We start from the raw sequence: 19,152 nt of genomic DNA on the forward strand, positions 1-19,152 counted from the left end.
TTCGTTGAATTCGGAAAAAGGTTCATCGAATTCGAAAAAAGTTCATTGAATTTGATAGAAGTTCATCGAATTTGGAAAAAAATCATTGAATTTGAAAATAGTTCGTCGAAATTGAAAAAAAGTTCATCAAATTTGAAAAGGTTTATAGAATTTTAAAATAGTTCATCAAATTCAAAAATAGTTCACCGGTTTGAAGAAAAAGTTCATTCAATTTTTAAAAGTGTGTGTATATTTGAAAAAAAGAACAAGAAAAGAAACAGAAAAATAAAGAAAAAAATATAGAAAATACAAACAAGAAAGAAAAAAAGAAACAAAAAGAAAGAACAAAAAGGGCAAGTGGGAGAAAACTAAACACACAACTTATGTTGTCCCAGGTGTTTTGTGCAACTGCGAACCAACCTGTGGTTGAGATGGTTAGGTGGACAGTGGTATTCCCAACCCACCTCGGAGGTGCTCATAGGGACGGGGTGTGCGTGTGTACGTTCATAGGGATGAGTGTATGCGCGTGTATATGAGCACTTGTGTCTTTACTGATGCTAAAAAAAGGTGTTTTGTGCAGCTTGTCGTGAGCGAAGAGGTCGCAGGTTTGATTCCTTAATCGTGCGGTGCCTGCTTTTTTTCAGTTTTTACAAAAACAGTGAAGGAAACCAACTGGGCCGGTCCAATCACGGCAAGAGGACGTGCACTGCAAGCGCCTGTTAGCAAAATGGCCTATAACAGGCGCCCGCATCGTCAAACAGGGTTTGCCGACGAACGTTGTTAGGAGCCTCCTAGCCTGCACCTGTCATGGGCTTGTCTCCTGGATTTGGCATGTGGGCCTAACCCATGTGTGATCCACCCGCTGCACACTTGTGCTTTAGCAAAATGGCCTATAACGGGCGCCCGCATCGTCAAACAGGGTTTGCCGACATCTGACTTGATATCTGGAGAAGCAACGAGCGACTCATCCGCGGATCAGCTTCTTCCCCTACCTCTGGCAGTGTGGCTCTCTGTTCCCGTCTCCTCCATTCCTTCCTCCCCACGAACATTGTAAAGAGCATTTTCTCGGTAATCTTGTGAGATAGTGTGTAAGATCGATCGGGACTCTAACAAACGTCCGTCTGGATCCTGCTTACGAGAGTGCAAGGTCGCAGTGCCGGTGCGGCGGGCACTCCGGCTCTGCTGCTCGGGTGCTGGACTCATCAGGAGCAGGGGCACGCAGAGGAGACGGGGAAAGCAACTAGTTAACGAGCGCTCCTTCGATAGCCTCGCAACGATCAGTATGCTCTCAGCCATTCGTCCCGTGTCGTGCTCTGATGCTCCCTCCGATTTTTTTTTATTTTTTTCCGCATGCGTTTTCGGCTTTTAAACTCTTTTCTTCGGGTTTTTCGATGTTTCGGTTTTCCACATGTCTTCCTTAGTTTTTTGATTAAAAAAATTAATTTTCTTTTTTTTCACGAAAAACGTGTTTTTATTTTTTTTCCTTTCGCGAGAGTCACGGCCGTGCCTATCGGAAATGAAAAAAAACGCGTTTTTTGTTTTTTTTTTCTTTCGCAGGAGTCACGATTTTGCTTCCACGAGAGGCACGGGTGTGCTTTCGGGAGTGTCACGGCCGTGCCTCTCGGAAACGGAAATAAAATGTTTTCTATTTTTTTTCTTTCGCGAGATTCACGGTTTTGCTTCCGCGAGAGGCAGGGTTGTGCTTTAGCTAGAGTCATGGTCGTGCCTCTCGGAAACGAAAAAAACACATTTTCTGTTTTTTTTTCTTTCGCGAGAGTCATGGTTTTGCTTCCGCGAGAGGCACGGTTGCGCTTTAGCGAGAGCCACGGTCGTGCCTCTCGAAAACGTAAAAAAAGAATCCATTTTGTGTTTTTTTTCTTTCGCGAGAGTCACAGTTTTGCTTCTGTGAGAGGCGCGGTTGTACTTTCGCGAGAGTCACGGCAGTGCCTCTCGGAAATAGGAAAAAAATGCGTTCTTTTTTTGTTTTGCGAGGGTCACAGTTTTGCTTCCGCGAGAGGCACGATTGTGCTTTCGCGAGAGTCATGGCCGTGCCTCCTCGAAAACAAAAAAAACGTGTTTTCTCTTCTTTTTTCCTTCCGCGAGAGTTACGGTTTTGCTTCCCCGATAGGCATGGTTGTGATTTCGTGAGAGGCACGGGCGTGCCTCTTTCGGAAAGGGAAAAAACCCGTGCTCCCGGTTCGGTTTTTTCATCCGGTTTTTTTCGTCCGGTTTTTTGTGAAAAAAAGTTCATCAAAACCTATCAACATTGGATCTAGTTTTGAAAATCTCGACTCGAGAAATCCAACGGTGAAAGCAGTTTGAGATTTGGAAGCACGGTTTGAGAGATAAAACGTTTTGAATAAACGGATCTACGAAAAAAAGAAAAACTTTCAGATTGCAACAAGTGGCGCGCTGCATGTGTGCCACTTGTCGCAGGCCGAAGAGTTGGAGTAATCTTTGTAACGAGTACTCCTCAACTAATGATTTCGGGAGACGGGGGAGGAATGATGGCGGGGCCGGGTAGATGGGTCTGGCCATGAGAAGCCCACTATTGGTTTTCTCAGTGGGCTGGCGCGGGCATTTTCTCGGCTGATCTTCGCCCAATGCGAGTATTATTTTGATTCTAAAAAAAGAGGATTATTTGAGCTACTGCAATGATTAAAAAAAAAGAACTGACCTACTGTAAGAGAGGTTACATTCAGTGAAGTCACTAGGACTACCTAATGTGCATGCTTTCCATAAAAAAAGGTACTAGTGTGCATGCGTACATTACCTGTGATTCGGTAAAGCCAGTGTGAGCTTGAGTGTTTCAGTCAGTCCATGGAAGGGTCATTCAGTGTGAGATGAGGTTCCACCATCCCAACTTTTTCCTTCCCATTCCATAATTCCTCCCAAGTGCAAAGATTCAGTGTGAGATGAGGTTCCACCATCTCAACTTTTTCCTTCCCATTCCATAATTCCTCCCAAGTGCAAAGAAATCTCAATACTTGGCATGTTTGAACGCGCTCTTTTGAGACATGCTCAGAGTATGAATAGAATGTCTGTTTAGGACACATCTAGATGTGACATACTTATGTCACATTTAAGCTGATTTTCACTCTGGTTGTGCTTTATTTATTTATTTATTTTGTTCAAGTTTTTTTTGTTTCTTGTTGCTGCATTATATATTTGTGGGAGCTTAGATTTGACATCCTTAAAAAACATCTAGATGTGAATTAGACAAACTGATAGAAGAACAGACAAACATTGGGAGCTATCCATCACTACTTGTTGGGTAAGAGTGCAAATCCAGATGTGTAAGACAGCAACTGTGTTATTTCTAATATGAAGTGATAAATTCTCAGATTATTCAGCAGGCAGTATTTGTTGGGGTTGACAGGTTGATGTACCACCAGCAGATTCTTCTTCTTCATGAGGCTCCAACATCTGACACCTGCTGGCCGAGGTATCCATCCCCATGTCTCTGGCCACATATATGGTACATTGGTACATCACCATTATAAAATTTCTCAACATATGCAAGGAAGCTGCACCCTTACCTTTGCATCATCAACACTCTGCTTTTCAGATGGTCGCGACGCAGCAACATCACTTGGGTATTCAAGGAAGGAAAACTGCACTGCATTCTCAACTTTGGGAATCCAGATACGGAATCAAACTTCCGTGTGTAAATGAAGAGACTGTAATTTCTCAGGTTATTCTGCTGGTATTTCTTGGGGTCGAGCGGAAGATGCACCAGCAGCTTCTTTCCATACCCTTCCAAGCATGCATCTATCTAGCAGTTCAGATCACATATTCACCAAGTTATAAAATCACGTAGATCGAGGAGGAAACCCGTTGATCACATATTCACCAGCAGCTTCTGACCTTTGGGTGGCAATACATTATGACAACTACAGGGTAAAACATTTGTACAAATGACCATAATCACAACTGACTCTTACAAAACCCATCGATGCTACATAATTCAACACGGGGCATACTACAAGCATGATCAAACAACAGACGAAAAGACTGCCAGGCATCAAGCTGGACTAGCGCATCAAGCTCCGCACAATGGGCGAAGGATACGAACGGTAGATGGGTAATACAGACACCTGGTTATGTATGAATAATGAGATAATAGTTTGTCGGATTATTCAGCCGGTTGTATTTCTTGAGGTCGACAGGTAGATGTGCTAGCAGCAGCAGCAGCTTCACGTGGCCTTGAGCGTCTGAAGGGTGGTGGATCTTTGCTCCCAGGTGTCTGGTAGGTCACATACTCACATAGTTATAATATTTCCAGGCTTTGGCATCAGTTTAGAACAATAATACTAGATAAGTACACAGATAAACAGAACATTACAACAAAAATAACACAAAAAAATTCCACGGATAAGCAAATAACAATGAAATGCACAGTAGCGGTGCTGACCTGCGAAGTCGATGGAGCAGCACCAGCATTTACTTCTCCACTTGAAGGCTCCGTCCTCTGCAGCCTCTCCGGCAAGGTCTCCATCCCCATGTGCGACAGCAGAAGCCAGACATAGGTGAGTAACTCTATGCCGGTGCCCAGACTCTTGGCATGTAGGTACCCTCGGCAGTTACTGGCCGAGAAGCAGAGCATCTCCACCCACACACCTTCAATCACCTCCCACATCTTCTCATCACCTAAAGCCAACAATACCTTAGAAATCTCCCAGGCATCGTGGATGAAACGTTCTTGTGTAGCTGGATTTTTCTGTCTGTTGGGCGGTAATTTTGCTGATCCTACAACTTCTGCAACTTGTTTTTTGCGCTCTGCGAGCTCCATCCTGCTGATTAATATCTGCATAATTCCTCCTTCAATTTCTTTTTCGATCTTGAGAATCTCTGACATTTTGTAATTGGTGATCTCCAGAATTGTAGTTTTTCTCGTGAGGATCTGCTTGAGCATTGATATGTTGCCATTGAGGATCTGCTTGACCTTTGACATTTGACCCTTGATGATATCCAACATTGAAATATCACGCTGGAAGATCTCCTTGAGCGATGGCTTGTCGCTCTTGAGAATCTTTTTGAGTGATGGCTTGTCAGGCTTCAGAATGTCTTCAAGTTTATCATTGGCAGTATTTAACAGAAACCGTCGGGTGCCTGCCATGAGCATCTCAGGATTGACAAACAGTAGGTATGCCATGTAATTGGACATTTGTCTGCAACAATCAGGTCTTTCATGACAAGGGGAGCTTTCACACCATGCAGCACTACCGTGATGTTGAACAGAGGCATCATCTTGGTTACATTGAGCAGTGGCACACTGGTAATCAGCTGATGCGCCCATGTAGTTTTTTTAGATAATGGAGGAGATATCTCCTCCTGCCTCCGTGCGACCATGTAGAAGCAGAAATATGTGGTGATGTGCCAGAGAAGGACACTCTCGTCGAACGGCCTCCTTAAGCTCCAACCCAGGACTTCACACTTATTGATCTCAAGAGTCCGCTGGCCTCTGGAATGGTTGAACTTCAAGTAATCCTTGTCATCATTTATTTGTTGTGCCCACCCTTTCTTCACATACTTCAGAACCAACCCTATAATGGCAATGGATGAGTCACGGGGCCACATGCACCAATGCTGGTCAAGGAAGTCCTTTCCTCCAAAGAAACTCAAGATGCTCATCATCATTGTGTGCCTTTGGTTGCGGGCAAAGAATCCTATGAGGCTATATTGGGAAACCGAGCGAGACAATTTGAAATCACCAAAACCAAGAGAGGCATAGGCATATGCCTCCAGCAACGCGGTACAGGTAAACAGGGCAATTGTAACATTGACATCCTGATCATTATAAGATTCCCTGTGACTGTTGTGGAAGAGCCCGATGGCTGCTAATGGCAGGGCTATAGCTGCTAACCTTACGAAGGCAGGAAGGAATTCCAACAAACTTGGGTCTTTTTTGCCTTTTGAGTTACCCCAGAAGGAGCGAACCATCTTCATTTTGGTGTAGAGAAGGTTGAACGTGTCGGATAGCCATTTCTCTAACAGTGCATAAGTTAGTTTCTCATCAAGAACCCAGAAGGCTTTTAGGACACCAAGCCGATTAGGATACGGGGATGCAAGATCCACAAATAGCTTGTGATATGCCTCATCCTCAAGGTCCACTGAGCCACCTTGTTGTCGTGTTTGAAGGCGATGGTTGGCCTCAAGGTCCACTCGATCACATTCTCCTTGTGCATGACGATGATGGTCCTTGACAAAATCCCTTGCTTTTTGCACGTAATCCCCAAGGTCCATTCGTCTTCTTGAAGTCTGAGGATGATGGCCGTCGTCAAGTTCTGCAGTGACGGAGCCTTCTCCTTGTGCTTGAGGTGGATGATCAGCACCATGGTCCACTGCAGCACCTTCTCGTTGTGCTCGAGGACTACAGCTACGGGTCAAGACTATAGCCCTTGCTCGTTGCATGTAGCCTCCCAGTAAACTGATCCTCCACGGAGCTTGTCCAGGGCGGCCAGAAGACTTGGCCAAGCTGTAAATGCTAGCTCTCTTAAGGGCCCATGGCTTCTCTAAGCATTTGAGGATCCCGGGAACGAACAACAAGATTGCTGCTTGCAGCAACCTATGTTCGCCGTCTGGCCTAGAAAACGTAGATGGCTACAGTGATCTGGGATACGGCAGTCAGGGCATGCCGTAGCCACAGCTCGTTGTCTTCGATGTTGTACGCGGTTATGCAGTCCTGTCCACCAAGGTGCATCAGAAGGAAAGGCGCCCACAGCACCTCGAGGATGCTATTGCGGTTTGATAAGCTGTAGTCCCGCTTCTTCTGTCGATTGAAGAGGGTGGCGAGGGCATATATCGCCAGAGGATCGCTGACTACATACGCGATCCATATTAGGAATCTGTACAAGGAAGAGATGGCAAGCTTACGGCTGGAGGCAGAGACGAACAGGAAGTATTGGACAAAGAGGCTGCTGATGACGAGGATATGCAGCTGCCACTCCTCCCACCAATCCACAGCACCCGAGAGGCCCATCGATCTTTCTCAATAATCAGACGCGCAAGAATACAACACTCAGAGGCAGGTTTATTTCAAGCTCTGGCTCCTATCCTATGTATGCATTGCATATGCACATGGTTAGCGGTGACTATGGATCTGTCGCATGCCTACCTATCCACTGAATTTCTTATATCTGTTGCATCTTATAACTTATCTGCACCTGATGGCCTAGTTGTTTTATCTTGCTTACATGTGTATACGAACCAGCGGTAGGTACCGGGGCAGGACATGATCATATATTACTTGACTTGGACAAATACACAGCTTGATTCCTTAACCTCACCAGTGAATACTATAATGAACTGAAGTAAAGTAAGGTGGTCGCAGCTCTTAATTGATTACAGCGACTTCCTGCGGGTTCAGTTATATTTAGCTGGACCCAGCCTAATATTCATCTAGACTTGTCCTTGCATTAATGGACACCAGGAGTATGTGATTCGCACGAATCAATATTAATTCGATGACACCTACCTTCCACAACCGCTCAGGATGAGGAAGATAATGTACTGAACATAGAGGCTGCCCGCGAAATGAAAAACTAGCGGTACCGGTTTCTACCGGGTACGCGGAGGCGTCGGATCCATTCCTTGATTCGTGCGTACGGACCATGTCTGTACCGTGGGCAATGTATCAAGAGTGACCGAACGATTTTTTGTTGTGTGTATTCGAACACAATAGATAGAGTGGAGCCCACACCCTTAGTTAATTCATTGTGTCCACCTTTTACCTCCCTGCCTCACGGTACTCTTCGAGGAACTGCTGGATCGGCGCTGGTCCGCCGTATCGCACTTGTTGGCCTGAAGAGTCCATTGCCCCCTGTGATCGTTGAACTTCCAGTAACTTTCAGCATCCTTCATTTCATCCTCCCACCCTTTCTTCACGTACTTAATAACCAACTCTGTAATGGCCAATGATGAGTTACAGGGCTTCATGGTCCAAAGTTGGTCAACAAAGTCCTTGCATTTAAAGAAATTCTTCCTTGTGTGCCTTTTGTTGCGAGGTTATGTTTGAGTACACCAGTACTAACGGCCTCCATTGGTGTGTAATTACCAAGGCCTCTCATCTACTCCACCAGGTGCCCTAGGATAACTATATTTTTTTTGGCCCTTGTTGGTACAAGGCGATCATTTTTTTACCCACTGTCATTGTGTAGCACTTTCTTTTGCCTGCTCAAATAGGCCAGAGACCAGAGATGTCAAGTTGTTGGATGTTGAGTTGGCTGCCACTTGACCCTTTGGAGCAACCAAGAAAAACTGTAAACCTCCAGCACTGCAGTACAACAGAACAAGGCATAGGTAACTTTGACATCATTAGCATCATAAGTTTCTTTGTGACTCTTGTGGAAGAGGCTGATGGCCACCCATGGCAGGATCAAAGCTGATATCCATACGTAAGAAGAAAGAATTTCGAAGAAGTTTGGGTCTTCCTTGCACCGTTCTTCCCAAAAGCTGGCATCTTTCTTTTGGTATACAGAAGATCGAATGCGCTGAATAGGCTATCTTGCAAGAAAGCATATGCTTGTGCTTTATCAAGCAACCAGAGGGATTTTAGGATACCAAGCCGATCAGGATACGGTGATGCAAGGTCCACAAATAGCCCATACACCTCAAGCTCGGCATTATAGTCATCTTGGCTTGTACTTTTCCCCCTCTGTTGGTTTATGCGGCTTCTCATATTTTCCTTTATTTGGTTTAGGTGATTTCTCCATGCGCTTGAGGTCTGAGAAAGATTGTCGGGCTCAAGTTCCACCGAGGCGTCTTCTTCTTGTGCTCGACGTTGATTATCTGCCTCAAGGTCCATTGCATCGACTTCTACTTGTGCTTGAGAAAGATGGTCATCGGCCTCAGGGTTCACTGCATCACCTTCTTGCTCTTGACGACAAGGGTTACCTAGGACAAAAGCCCGTGCTTTTTGCACGTAGTCTTCAAGTGAACCGATCTTGTCTTCTCTGTTTGCGGTACTCCAGGGAGCAGAGTGGGAATAGCTGACTAGGTTGTTAATGCTAGCGCTCTTGAGAGTCCAGGGCTTCTCTATGCATTTCAGGATCCCAGGGACGAAGAACAGGATTGATGCCTGCAACAACCTCTTGTTGTCACCAGGCCATGATTTGCAGAACACGTAATCTTCAAGTGAATCGATCTTGTCTTCTCTGTTTGCGGTACTCAAGGGAGCAGAGTGGGAATAGCTGACTAGGCTGTTAATGCTAGCGCTCTTGAGAGTCCAGGGCTTCTCTATGCATTTCAGGATCCCGGGGACGAAGAACAGGATTGATGCCTGCAACAACCTCTTGTTGTCACCAGGCCATGATTTGCAGAACACGTAATCTTCAAGTGAATCGATCTTGTCTTCTCTGTTTGCGGTACTCCAGGGAGCAGAGTGGGAATAGCTGACTAGGCTGTTAATGCTAGTGCTCTTGAGAGCCCAGGGCTTCTCTATGCATTTCAGGATCCCAGGGACGAAGAACAGGATTGATGCCTGCAACAACCTCTTGTTGTCACCAGGCCATGATTTGTAGAACACGTAATCTTCAAGTGAATCGATCTTGTCTTCTCTGTTTGCGGTACTCCAGGGAGCAGAGTGGGAATAGTTGACTAGGCTGTTAATGCTAGCGCTCTTGAGAGCCTAGGGCTTCTCTATGCATTTCAGGATCCCACGGACAAAGAACAGGATTGATGCCTGCAACAACCTCTTGTTGTCACCAGGCCATGATTTGCAGAACACGTAATCTTCAAGTGAATCGATCTTGTCTTCTCTGTTTGCGGTACTCCAGGGAGCAGAGTGGGAATAGCTGACTAGGCTGTTAATGCTAGCGCTCTTGAGAGCCTAGGGCTTCTCTATGCATTTCAGGATCCCAGGGACGAAGAACAGGATTGATGCCTGCAACAACCTCTTGTTGTCACCTGGCCATGATTTGCAGAACACGTAAATGGCTACGGTGACCTGTGACACAACTGTGACAACATGCCGCGTCCACAGCTCGTTGTCTTCAATGTTGTATGCAGTGATGAGGTCTTGTCCGCCAAGGTGCATCAGGAGAACTGGAGCCCATACCACCTCCAGAATGCTATTGCCTTGCCCGGAGCTGCAATCTTGCCTCCTCTGACGACTGAAGAGGTTGGCTAAGGCATATATGGCTAGAGCGTTGCTGCCTAGGTATGCGAGCCATATTGTGGATCTGAACCAGGAAGGAATAGCGAGCTTACGCATGGCGGCAGAGAGGAAGAGGGGCCACTGAATGAAGAGGCTGCTGAGGACGAGGATGCGCAGCTGCCACTCTTCCCACCATAGCACAGCACTTGAGAGACACATCTCTATTGCTTGCCTGGTATCTCCTGCTCTCACTCTATCGTCGGTTGTCGGCATGAATGCACAAAGGTGAGAGGTCAATTAGTTGCAACCTAATAACTGCGGGTCATCACATATTTAGTCGATTCCTTGCACTACATAATATCTTACTACTTGACTCTGTGTCTATGGGCTTGTCTTACCTTACGATTTCCATCTAATGGCCCAGCAATTACTGTGTGAATAACAACTAGCAGTGGGTGCGCCGGGCACTGGCAGGAGCCAGGCCTGATACTAATATTTTGCTTGGCCTGTATGTGTGTAGAATGTGCATGCAGCTCGATTCGTCCCAACTGGTATATATATGTGAATTGTATGTATAGTTAATGGAGGGTTGCAGCTCGATTCGTCTCACCTGCTGTCAGGTTGCAGCTCTTGCTCGTCCACAGCGACGGGTCGTGGGTGAATTAACCATATATAGTGAGGTTAACGGCCACTATTTATTTGAATGCCTGACTGCCGGCCGGCCGGCGCATCAAACCTATCAAAACCTTATGTTTGTTAGTATTCCGTCTACTCGCGTAAAATATTCATGGGTGGGAGAATTGAAATCTCAATTCTGTTTGTTGCGAGGCGAGACCAGGATGCACAGCACAGCAATCCTAGCCACACACCTAGATTAACTTAACACCAACGACGCATCGAAGTAGGCGAGGCCAATTAGCAAGCAAATCAAGCGTGGTGACTGAGTGGTTGGTCACTCGGTATGTAGGGCCTAGTCACTAGGTAAGGTACGTACCTCTAGCTAGTGGAACGGGTGGGGAATAATCACAAGCACCTGGCGGGCGGGCGGGCGGGCGGGAGCTGAACTGGCGCCGGCGTCGCTTTTGGCGGACGGAGGGGAATACCATGCCGTCCGGTGGCGCATTTCGCCTGGCACACCACACGAGGCCGGACATCCGTCGCGTACGTCGCCGTTGCGGCCGGCCGGGCGTTAGACGAGGCCATCTCCTCGCCGGCCGCTGCCTGGAGTTTCGCGGCTGCAAGGTTGCACTTGCACGCCACTGGCGGCGGCTCGTCCGCCCTGGCCTCCACCACGGCAGCCCTCGATGGTAGCCACGGTCGACGACGAACGACCGGCGTCTGCTTACGAGTTAGTACGAGTGCCGCACAGGGAGCAGAAGAGCGAGGGGGAATGGGTTCATCCACGGACGTCTGTAACCGGTGGGCTACTCCGACTCACGGTGGGCATAAACTGAAATTCCAACCCGAAAAACCCAAACCCGAACACTAAATCGGGTAATAAAATTCAGGTTTCAAATAATGGTGCCCGAACTACCCAAATAGCCGAAATTAGGGGAAAAGGCATTTACTTTCACGTTCCGTTCACAACGCGTACCATGATGCAGGTGAGAAAGCTAAGAAGGGTCCCGCTAGGACCCAAACTAGTTTTGTCCAGTAGTAGGTGACGCTGTTAGCTAGTCTTGTCCAATAGTAGGTGACGCTGTTGCTAGATTCTCTTTACCCCTTCAGCTGTGAAATTAATTCATGTGATTTATTTCTCTAGCCTATGTTGTTGGAAGTAATTTAAACATCAAAAAAATAAAATATCATGTTATTGAAATTGTTCTCAAAGAATGTTCTTTAAATAGTTTTAAATAGAACCAAACTTTGTTAAACTGGTATCTGAACTTTGCCATGACAAATAGAAGAACTTTTGGAAAACCCTGGCATAGCTCGCAATTTTTGAAAAATAGGTAGATAACTTTTTAACCATATTTTTGGAACTTTGTCGCCAAAACTCAAAGAACTTTTCAATTTTTATTGGTTTTTTCAAAAGTCCTCCTGATTTTCATGGCAAAGTTCGGCCACATCCTTCATAAAGTCTGACAAAGCCTTCATAAAAATTGCATGTGCGTGATTTTTTAGTGAGGCTTTGGGTTAACATGTAATAATCTCACAGTAAAAAATTTGACGGGTCACACCGTGCATGTAGGATTAGCGTGATAATAGCCGGCCAGGTAGTAGTTTAGGTTCGGGTTTCTAGTTCTTGCAGTTGTGGCGCTCGGGGGATGGCATCATTTCTTCTTCAAATTTGTCTTCTGGGCTTCGACCCCTCTCGAGTTCGTCGGTTTGGATGTAGTTGACTGAGCTCGGGCATAGATTTTTGCCGTCTCCTTGGGGCGGTGAGGTTCGGGTTACTCGTCATGTGGCCGTGTTTTGATGTAGGTGCTTCGGACTATGTAGGAGTTCAACGGCAACGACAATGGCTATAGGGTGTTGGTCCTTAGGGGCACATCCATGAAGACTTCCTGGCTGTTATCGACAAAGTCAGGCCGGCTCCGATAAGGGAGCGGCGACAGCGATGACGTTGACAGTTCGTTCTGGCGGCAGTAGTGGTTGTTCGGTGCCCTGGGAATCTTGATGAATTTTTATTATGGTCGAGATGTTTTGTACATCCGGTAAAGTTTTATAATAAGATCTAATCCTTTCCGCACAGAAAAAAATAAGCACCAACACTTATGCTGCGCAGATATCTCCCTCGTGAGCTGAATTTCATCGTAGAGAGGCAACATGGTCTGCATACTCCAAATTCTATACCACAACATGGCTCGGTTCGTTCTAATCTCACCCGTAAGCACATGAACATACAATTCACATGGCGTTTTTCAAAGCTTGCACAGCAGACTTTCTCCGAAAAAAAGCAGAGCCAGCAAACATATACTATCTCAAAAGAAAAAGGTAGAGTCAGCACACCCAACATCGACATTTGTTCCCTCAAAAAAAAAAACATCGACATTTGTAGCAATGACATTTGTAGCATATTCTAAAAAAACAGCAGTGACACGAAATCTGACCTAGTAACAATATTTATCCAACGTAAAATTTATTTATTTATTCACCAAAGCAAGGGGAAAAAACCATCTGCAAGATATGCAAAAGCTCCCCGCTGAATCAACAGACACACCTCTTTTCCTTGGATGAAACAGCACCGTGGAGTAGTCTACAGCGCCAGTCCCAACATTCAGAAAAAGAAGGTACACTGCCGACATTGCATCGATGCCAAGGGGAATTCCATGCCCCTGCCGGTCGGTAAAACAACGCGATTGACAGCAGATGGGGTGAGTGTCCAGGCAATTCTCCGTGTTTCGCTTTGCGCTTGCATCTCATCCATCAGCGTGGCTGCGTCGGTCGGGCAGTGTCGAGCAAGGCTTTGCACGGGGGCTTCCAATGTTGCAGCAGCAATATGATGAACCTTCATCCAGGGCGTCCTCATGTTCGGGGTTCGACCACCTCATACCCTGGAAGCACATAGAGTTTTGAAAACGTCACAAGCTCCCGAGAACACCAGGATAAGTCATGTTCAGTGCAGAGTTATTAGTAGGACGAGCGAGAGCATATATCACCACTTACTCAACACTGTAGCATTTCAGAAACTTCAGCCGGCAGGTGCCTAGCTAGTACGTACAGAGTAGTAGGCAGTACCAAGCAACCCAAAAACATATCCTGAATAGATTTAGGATCACAGCAAAACACACGGGTGTTCTCTGAGGTCTTGACACAAGTTAGCCCACGATCATTTAGCATCACAGTTAACATACATACCGATAACTCGACGCATGGATGCAGGTCTTTTAACTGAAGCAGGCATGGGCCGGAGGCAATCCATCCCTTGGATTAGGTGGCAAAGTATGTTCTCCAAGACTCCAACACAGACTAGGTTATTTCCCAAGAACAGATAAAGGGATACCATAATCCCTCAGATTACTCGCGTGCTACATTTCTTGGGGCTGTCGACGAGATAGATTTGGCCGCAACAGCGTCTGAAGCTTGCTGTTGCCGAGGCTCTACCTTCATCTGGTAGACCACGTTCACATGTTATAATATCTCCAGCCTTGGCATCATCGGACACTCTGCATATTGAGCTGGAGCAATACTGCAGCAGAAATCATATAAATCAAAGAAGAAACAACTGCACTTTCTTTGGGTAGTAATCAACGAAACAATTGTCAAGATTGAACAAGGAAAACAGCACTGCAATTCTGATATTTGGGTAGTAGTAATACATTACATTACTATGCTAATCAAACATTTAAATGACTCACGACCCCACTCTTACAAACATGGTGGCAGACTGGTAGCCACTGTAATAAGAAACATACAAGCACCACATGGTTTTATTCAACTGAAGAACAAGAACACTAGAGAAGCAAGTAGTGATCTAAACGATCTTATATATTTCTTTACGGAGGGAGTACAAACAAGAAAGTCCACAATGGGTAAGAAAATAAGCGACACCGAAGATTGAAATCAGGGGAAAATGGTCTTCATAAGCATCAATGATCAAACCATGTCCTCCCCAGTGGGGATGCTGACCCGCGAAGTGAACGGAGCAGCACCCATGTTTCCTCCTTCACTTGAAAGCTCCCTCCTCTGTGCCCTCTCCGGCAAGGTCTCCATCCCCATGTGCGACAGCAGGAGCCATACATATGTGAGCAGCTCCCCGCCGGTGCCCAAACTCTTGGCATGTAGGAATCCTCGGCACCTACTGGCTGAGAAGCAGAGCATCTCCACCCACACACCTTTGATCACCTTCCACATCTTCTCATCGCCCAAAGACAACAATAGTTCAGAAATCTTCCGGGCCTCATGGATAAAACCTTCCTGTGCAGCTGGTGCCAAGTATGTGTGTTCAACTTGTTTGCTGTATTTTGTTGGTTGCACCTTGGCGATTATACTGTCCACAAGTCTTCTTTCAATCTGCTCAGGCAATGGCCCCTTTCGCTTGGGAATCTCCATTAGCGATGGCTTGCCACCCTTGAGGATGGCCTTGAGTAATGGCTTGTCGTCCTTGAAAATCTCCTCCAGTTCAGCGTTAGCAGCCTTGAACAGATTTCGTCTTGTGCCGGGCAATAGCATCTCAGGATGGACAAACAGTAGGTATACCATGTAGTTGGAAATTTCTCTGCATTTTGTGGCATCTCCACGACTAGCTGATGTGTCTCCCTTTTGGTAGAAGCACAAGTCCGTTGCGATGTGCCAGAGAAGGACACTCTCGTCGAACGACCTGTTTAGCCCCCATTCCTGGTCTTTGTCGCACCCACTACGCTGAATAGTCCACTGGCCCCTCTGATCACTGAATTTCCTATAACTGGCAGCATCTACTATGTCTTTCTCCCAGCAACATTTCACATATCCAAGAACCAATTCTGTAATTCCGAAAGATGAGGAGCATGACTTCATGCACCAACGCTGGTCAAGGAAGTCCTTGCAGTTGAAGGAACTAAGAACGCACATCTTCTTGCTGTGCCTTTCGTTGCGAATAAAGAAATTTAGTAGGCTATACTGAGCAACCATGCCAGATGATATCAGTAAACCGCTCAGAGCTGCTGCAAGCATGTGAAAGTACATGGCAAAAAACTGCATCGCAGCAGTACAACAGAACAAGGCATATGTAACCTTGACATCATTAACATTATAAGTGCCTCTGTGACTCTTGTGGAAGAGGCCGATGGCAGCAAATGGCAGGTACAGAGCTAGTGCCAAAAAGCACCAAGTAAAAAAGTTCTGAAATGTAATATCTGCTTTTCTAGCTTCTTGAATTTTTCTGATAATTTCCATGGATGTATTCACCTTTTGTTTGGTGTAGAGAAGATCAAATGTGTTTAATAGCCCTTTTCGCAAAAAAGCGCATGCTCTTTTCTCATCAAGCACCCAAAAGGATTTTAGGATATCCAGTCGATCAGTATACGATGATGCAAGGTCCACAAATATCTTACGGATCTGAACATCATATTTTCTATTATTTTCCCTTTTTTGGATTAGGCGCCTTTTTCCATTGGCCTCTCCTTGGGCTCGAAGAATATGGTTGGGATCAAGGTCAGCAGCATTACCTTTTCCATGTGCTTGACGATGATGGTTGGATTCCACTGCATCAGTTTCTGCTTGGGCTTGAGGAACATGGTTGTGCTCAAGGTCAACTGCATGCCCTTCTACTTGGGACTGGACAAAATTCCTTGCTTCTTGCACGTACTCTTCAAGCGAAATGGTCTTGCCAAACATGCTTCCCATCCTCGCGGCAGTATCAGAAGAGCTGACTAGGCTATTGATGCTAGCTCTCTTGAGAGCCCAAGGTTTCTCTATGCATTTGACAATCCCTGAGACAAAGAAGCAGATTGATGCCAGCAACAACCTTGTGTCTCCGCCTGTGCCTGGCCATGATTTGCAGAACACGTAGATAGCTACTGTGACTTGAGACACTGCAGTGAGGACATGCCGTGTCCACAGCTCGTTGTCTTCGATATTGTAGGCACTTATTACGTCCTGTCCGCCGAGGTGCATCAGGAGAACTGGCGCCCACACCACCTCCAGGATGCTATTGCTGTTTGCAGAACCATAATCCTGTCTCCTCTGGCGGTTAAAGAGGGTAGCCAGGGCGTATATGGCTACAGAATCACTGCCTAGGTATGCGAGCCATATGATGGATCTGTACCAGGAAGGAATAGCAAACTTACGGAAGGGGGCAGAGCAGAGCAGGAGGTATTGGACAAAGAGGCTGCCGAGGACGAGGATGCGCAGCTGCCACTCCTCCCACCAATCCACAGCGCTCGACAGACCCATCTGGTCTAGCTCTTTCCCTTTCCTGCTCTTGCTCAACAATCAGTCGCACACAGGCACAAAGTAAGGCTGATTTGTTTCAAGTTCGCTCCCTAATCCAATTTATGTGTGCACATGGTTAGCGGTAGCTATGAGCGTTGTCACATGTCTAGTGGATTTCCTATACTATAAGAGCTTACATCGAGGGGCTATATATACCATTAATAATATACTTTCTTGACTTGACCGAATGCCTCCGTGGGCTTGTCTTAACTTATGTTTTCATATAATATAATACCCCAGTTCTTTATACGCATAGTCCAATTGGCAGTGGGTGCGCCGGGCAGGAGCACGATTTGATCATATTTAACTTGTCCTGGCTAAAATGTAAAAACGCAGGCAGCTCCATTCTCGTTTCAAACTGGTATGTTTAACTGAAGGAAAGCAAGAGTGGTTGCAGCAGCTCTTAGCCTTATACTCACCTACAGCTTGACGGACCGATCAACTTAACATTTTTCTTGATCTGTCTACTGTCTTAATGTATGATTTGTCATTTGTCCTATGCCAACTACCGGCCGGCACACATCAAACCAATCAAAACCTTGCGGTATTCTAGTCTACTTGTCCTAAAATATTCATCGGTGAGAGAATCGAGCCTCGGTATCTGGTTGTTGTAAGACCAGGAATCCAGGATGCGCAGCAATCTTAGCCACACCTCGATTGCACGGACGCAGGCACGCAGCATCCACCAAGTAGGCGTGGCCAAGCAGGGATGCACAGAAATGTTACTCACTGGTAGTGACTACAGCTAATTAGGACAGAGTCACAGTGGAACTGGAACGCATGGGAATAAACACAAGCACCTGGCGGGCAGGCCGGCAGAAGCTGACCTGGTGGCGCTCCTAACCCAGCCGACGGAGCACTAGAAGAAGGCGTCCTCCATGCCGTGGGCGCAGGTCACCCGGAAGACGTCGTCGCGGCAGGACTTGGACGAGGCCCATCTCCACGCGACGACGCGCGCGCGCGGCTCCTCGCGCCATCCGGCTGGCCCGCATTTTATGCTGCTCGTCGGCGGCGCCTCCTCACCAGGGCACCACCACGCGCACGGCCGCGAGGAGCGACGAACGCCATCTGGCTCCCCCTGGGCGGCGCGGCGGGCACTCCAGCTGGCTCGGGTGCTGGATCCGCCGGGACAGAGGAAGAAGGAAGGAATGGTGCAGCGACTCCACTCCGGTGCTGCTGGGCCGGGTATATGGGCCTGACCGTGAGAAACCCACTGTTGTTATCTGGCTCATTGGGCTTGTTCATGAGAGTGTAAGTCCACGTTCTCCATTTACCGAAAAAGGCTCTCGCCCCGCTTTATATATAAAGTCATAACCGTCAATAAGTCAATATAAACACATGCCACCCCAACACACGCACACACCCAAAGCTAGATATATAGGTGCTGAGCACAGCTACACCACCCTTATCGCTACAAGAGCTACCAGGGTCCTCAACCGTGAACACCACCGCGAAGAGACGAAGCCGCATACGACGAATTGTGAGCTCCAAGGCGGCGCCTTCAAGAAGGTCACGACACCGTCGTCACCGCCCGATCCGCGAATCAGGGTTTCCCCTGGAGCAACACAATGGGCAATGAGGACCGCAGCGACGCCTTCAAGAAGGGAACGGACTCGCCGCCGCCGGCCTGCACGAAGACAGAACGGGTTTTCACACTCACAACCCCTGGCAAGGAACGGACGCCGCACCACCGCCACCGATCGACGCACCCCAATCACCATGTCGCCCACACGGCCATGGCCACCGGGCCACACCTGAGCCACGGGCTCCGCCCACGAGCACCGTGCTCCCACATTCTCCATTCGTGATGGAGAACGACCACAAATGCCGCCAGAACAAGCCGCCGACGCTCTGCTGTCGCCGCTTCCTTCGGAGTCGGCTTGACATCATCAATTACAGTCGGGAAGTCTTTGTGCACGTGCCCCTAAGGACTAGCGCCCTGGAGCCGCAGTTCTCGCCATTGAACCCTTGTATAAATTTGAAACACCTGACATCAAATCTCGTCACATGACGATAAAACCTAACCTCACCGCCCTAAGAAAATGATAAGAATATACGCCGAAGCTTCGTCAACTACACAGACCGACAAACTCGAGAAGGATTGAAGACCAGAAGCCAAACTCAAAGAAGAAGCATCACCATCCGCCCTAGCGCCGAGCGCGGAGGCACCGGGATTCCCCTCCCCGCCACCGACAACCGGAGCGGTAGGCGGAGGAGAGGTG

The 19,152-nt window shown here is 47.2% G+C and overlaps 2 protein-coding genes across 4 annotated transcripts; both read right to left on the reverse strand.

Annotated features, from left to right (window-relative positions):
• Positions 1 to 3,748: 3,748 nt before the first annotated feature.
• On the reverse strand, positions 3,749 to 11,095 carry LOC123113097 (uncharacterized). Its single transcript, XM_044534226.1, has 2 exons — positions 4,394 to 11,095; positions 3,749 to 4,225 (listed from the first exon to the last, which is right to left on the reverse strand). The coding sequence occupies exons 1-2, from the start codon at positions 5,276 to 5,278 to the stop codon at positions 4,115 to 4,117; spliced, it is 996 nt and encodes a 331-aa protein (XP_044390161.1). The 5' UTR covers positions 5,279 to 11,095; the 3' UTR covers positions 3,749 to 4,114.
• Positions 11,096 to 13,221: 2,126 nt separating this feature from the next.
• LOC123113098 (uncharacterized) lies at positions 13,222 to 18,095 on the reverse strand. Of its 3 annotated transcripts, none has more exons than XR_006455894.1 (3): positions 17,758 to 18,095; positions 13,685 to 14,207; positions 13,222 to 13,572 (listed from the first exon to the last, which is right to left on the reverse strand). XR_006455894.1 is itself a non-coding variant. In XM_044534228.1 (3 exons), exon 1 carries the CDS (start codon positions 16,889 to 16,891, stop codon positions 14,615 to 14,617), a length of 2,277 nt encoding a protein of 758 aa, XP_044390163.1. In that variant the 5' UTR covers positions 16,892 to 18,095; the 3' UTR covers positions 13,222 to 13,572; positions 13,685 to 13,777; positions 13,877 to 14,614. The 3 variants fall into 3 exon arrangements, 2 of the variants coding, with proteins under 2 accessions (XP_044390163.1, XP_044390162.1); XM_044534228.1 differs by having other exon boundaries at positions 13,685 to 13,777; positions 13,877 to 18,095; XM_044534227.1 differs by having other exon boundaries at positions 13,685 to 18,095.
• Between the last annotated feature and the right edge of the window lie 1,057 nt (positions 18,096 to 19,152).

Source organism: Triticum aestivum, chromosome 5B (assembly GCF_018294505.1).
Source record: "Triticum aestivum cultivar Chinese Spring chromosome 5B, IWGSC CS RefSeq v2.1, whole genome shotgun sequence".
NCBI classification, from domain to species: domain Eukaryota; kingdom Viridiplantae; phylum Streptophyta; class Magnoliopsida; order Poales; family Poaceae; genus Triticum; species Triticum aestivum.

Bases quoted from the DNA above. Each gene is read 5' to 3' on its own strand.
- LOC123113097 (XM_044534226.1), bottom strand. From the start codon at position 5,278: ATGGGCGCATCAGCTGATTACCAGTGTGCCACTGCTCAATGTAACCAA. The intron at 4,226-4,393 runs GTCAGCACCGCT...GTGACCTACCAG, and splicing joins CTGCTCCATCGACTTCGCAG to ACACCTGGGAGCAAAGATCC.
- LOC123113098 (XM_044534228.1), bottom strand. From the start codon at position 16,891: ATGGGTCTGTCGAGCGCTGTGGATTGGTGGGAGGAGTGGCAGCTGCGC.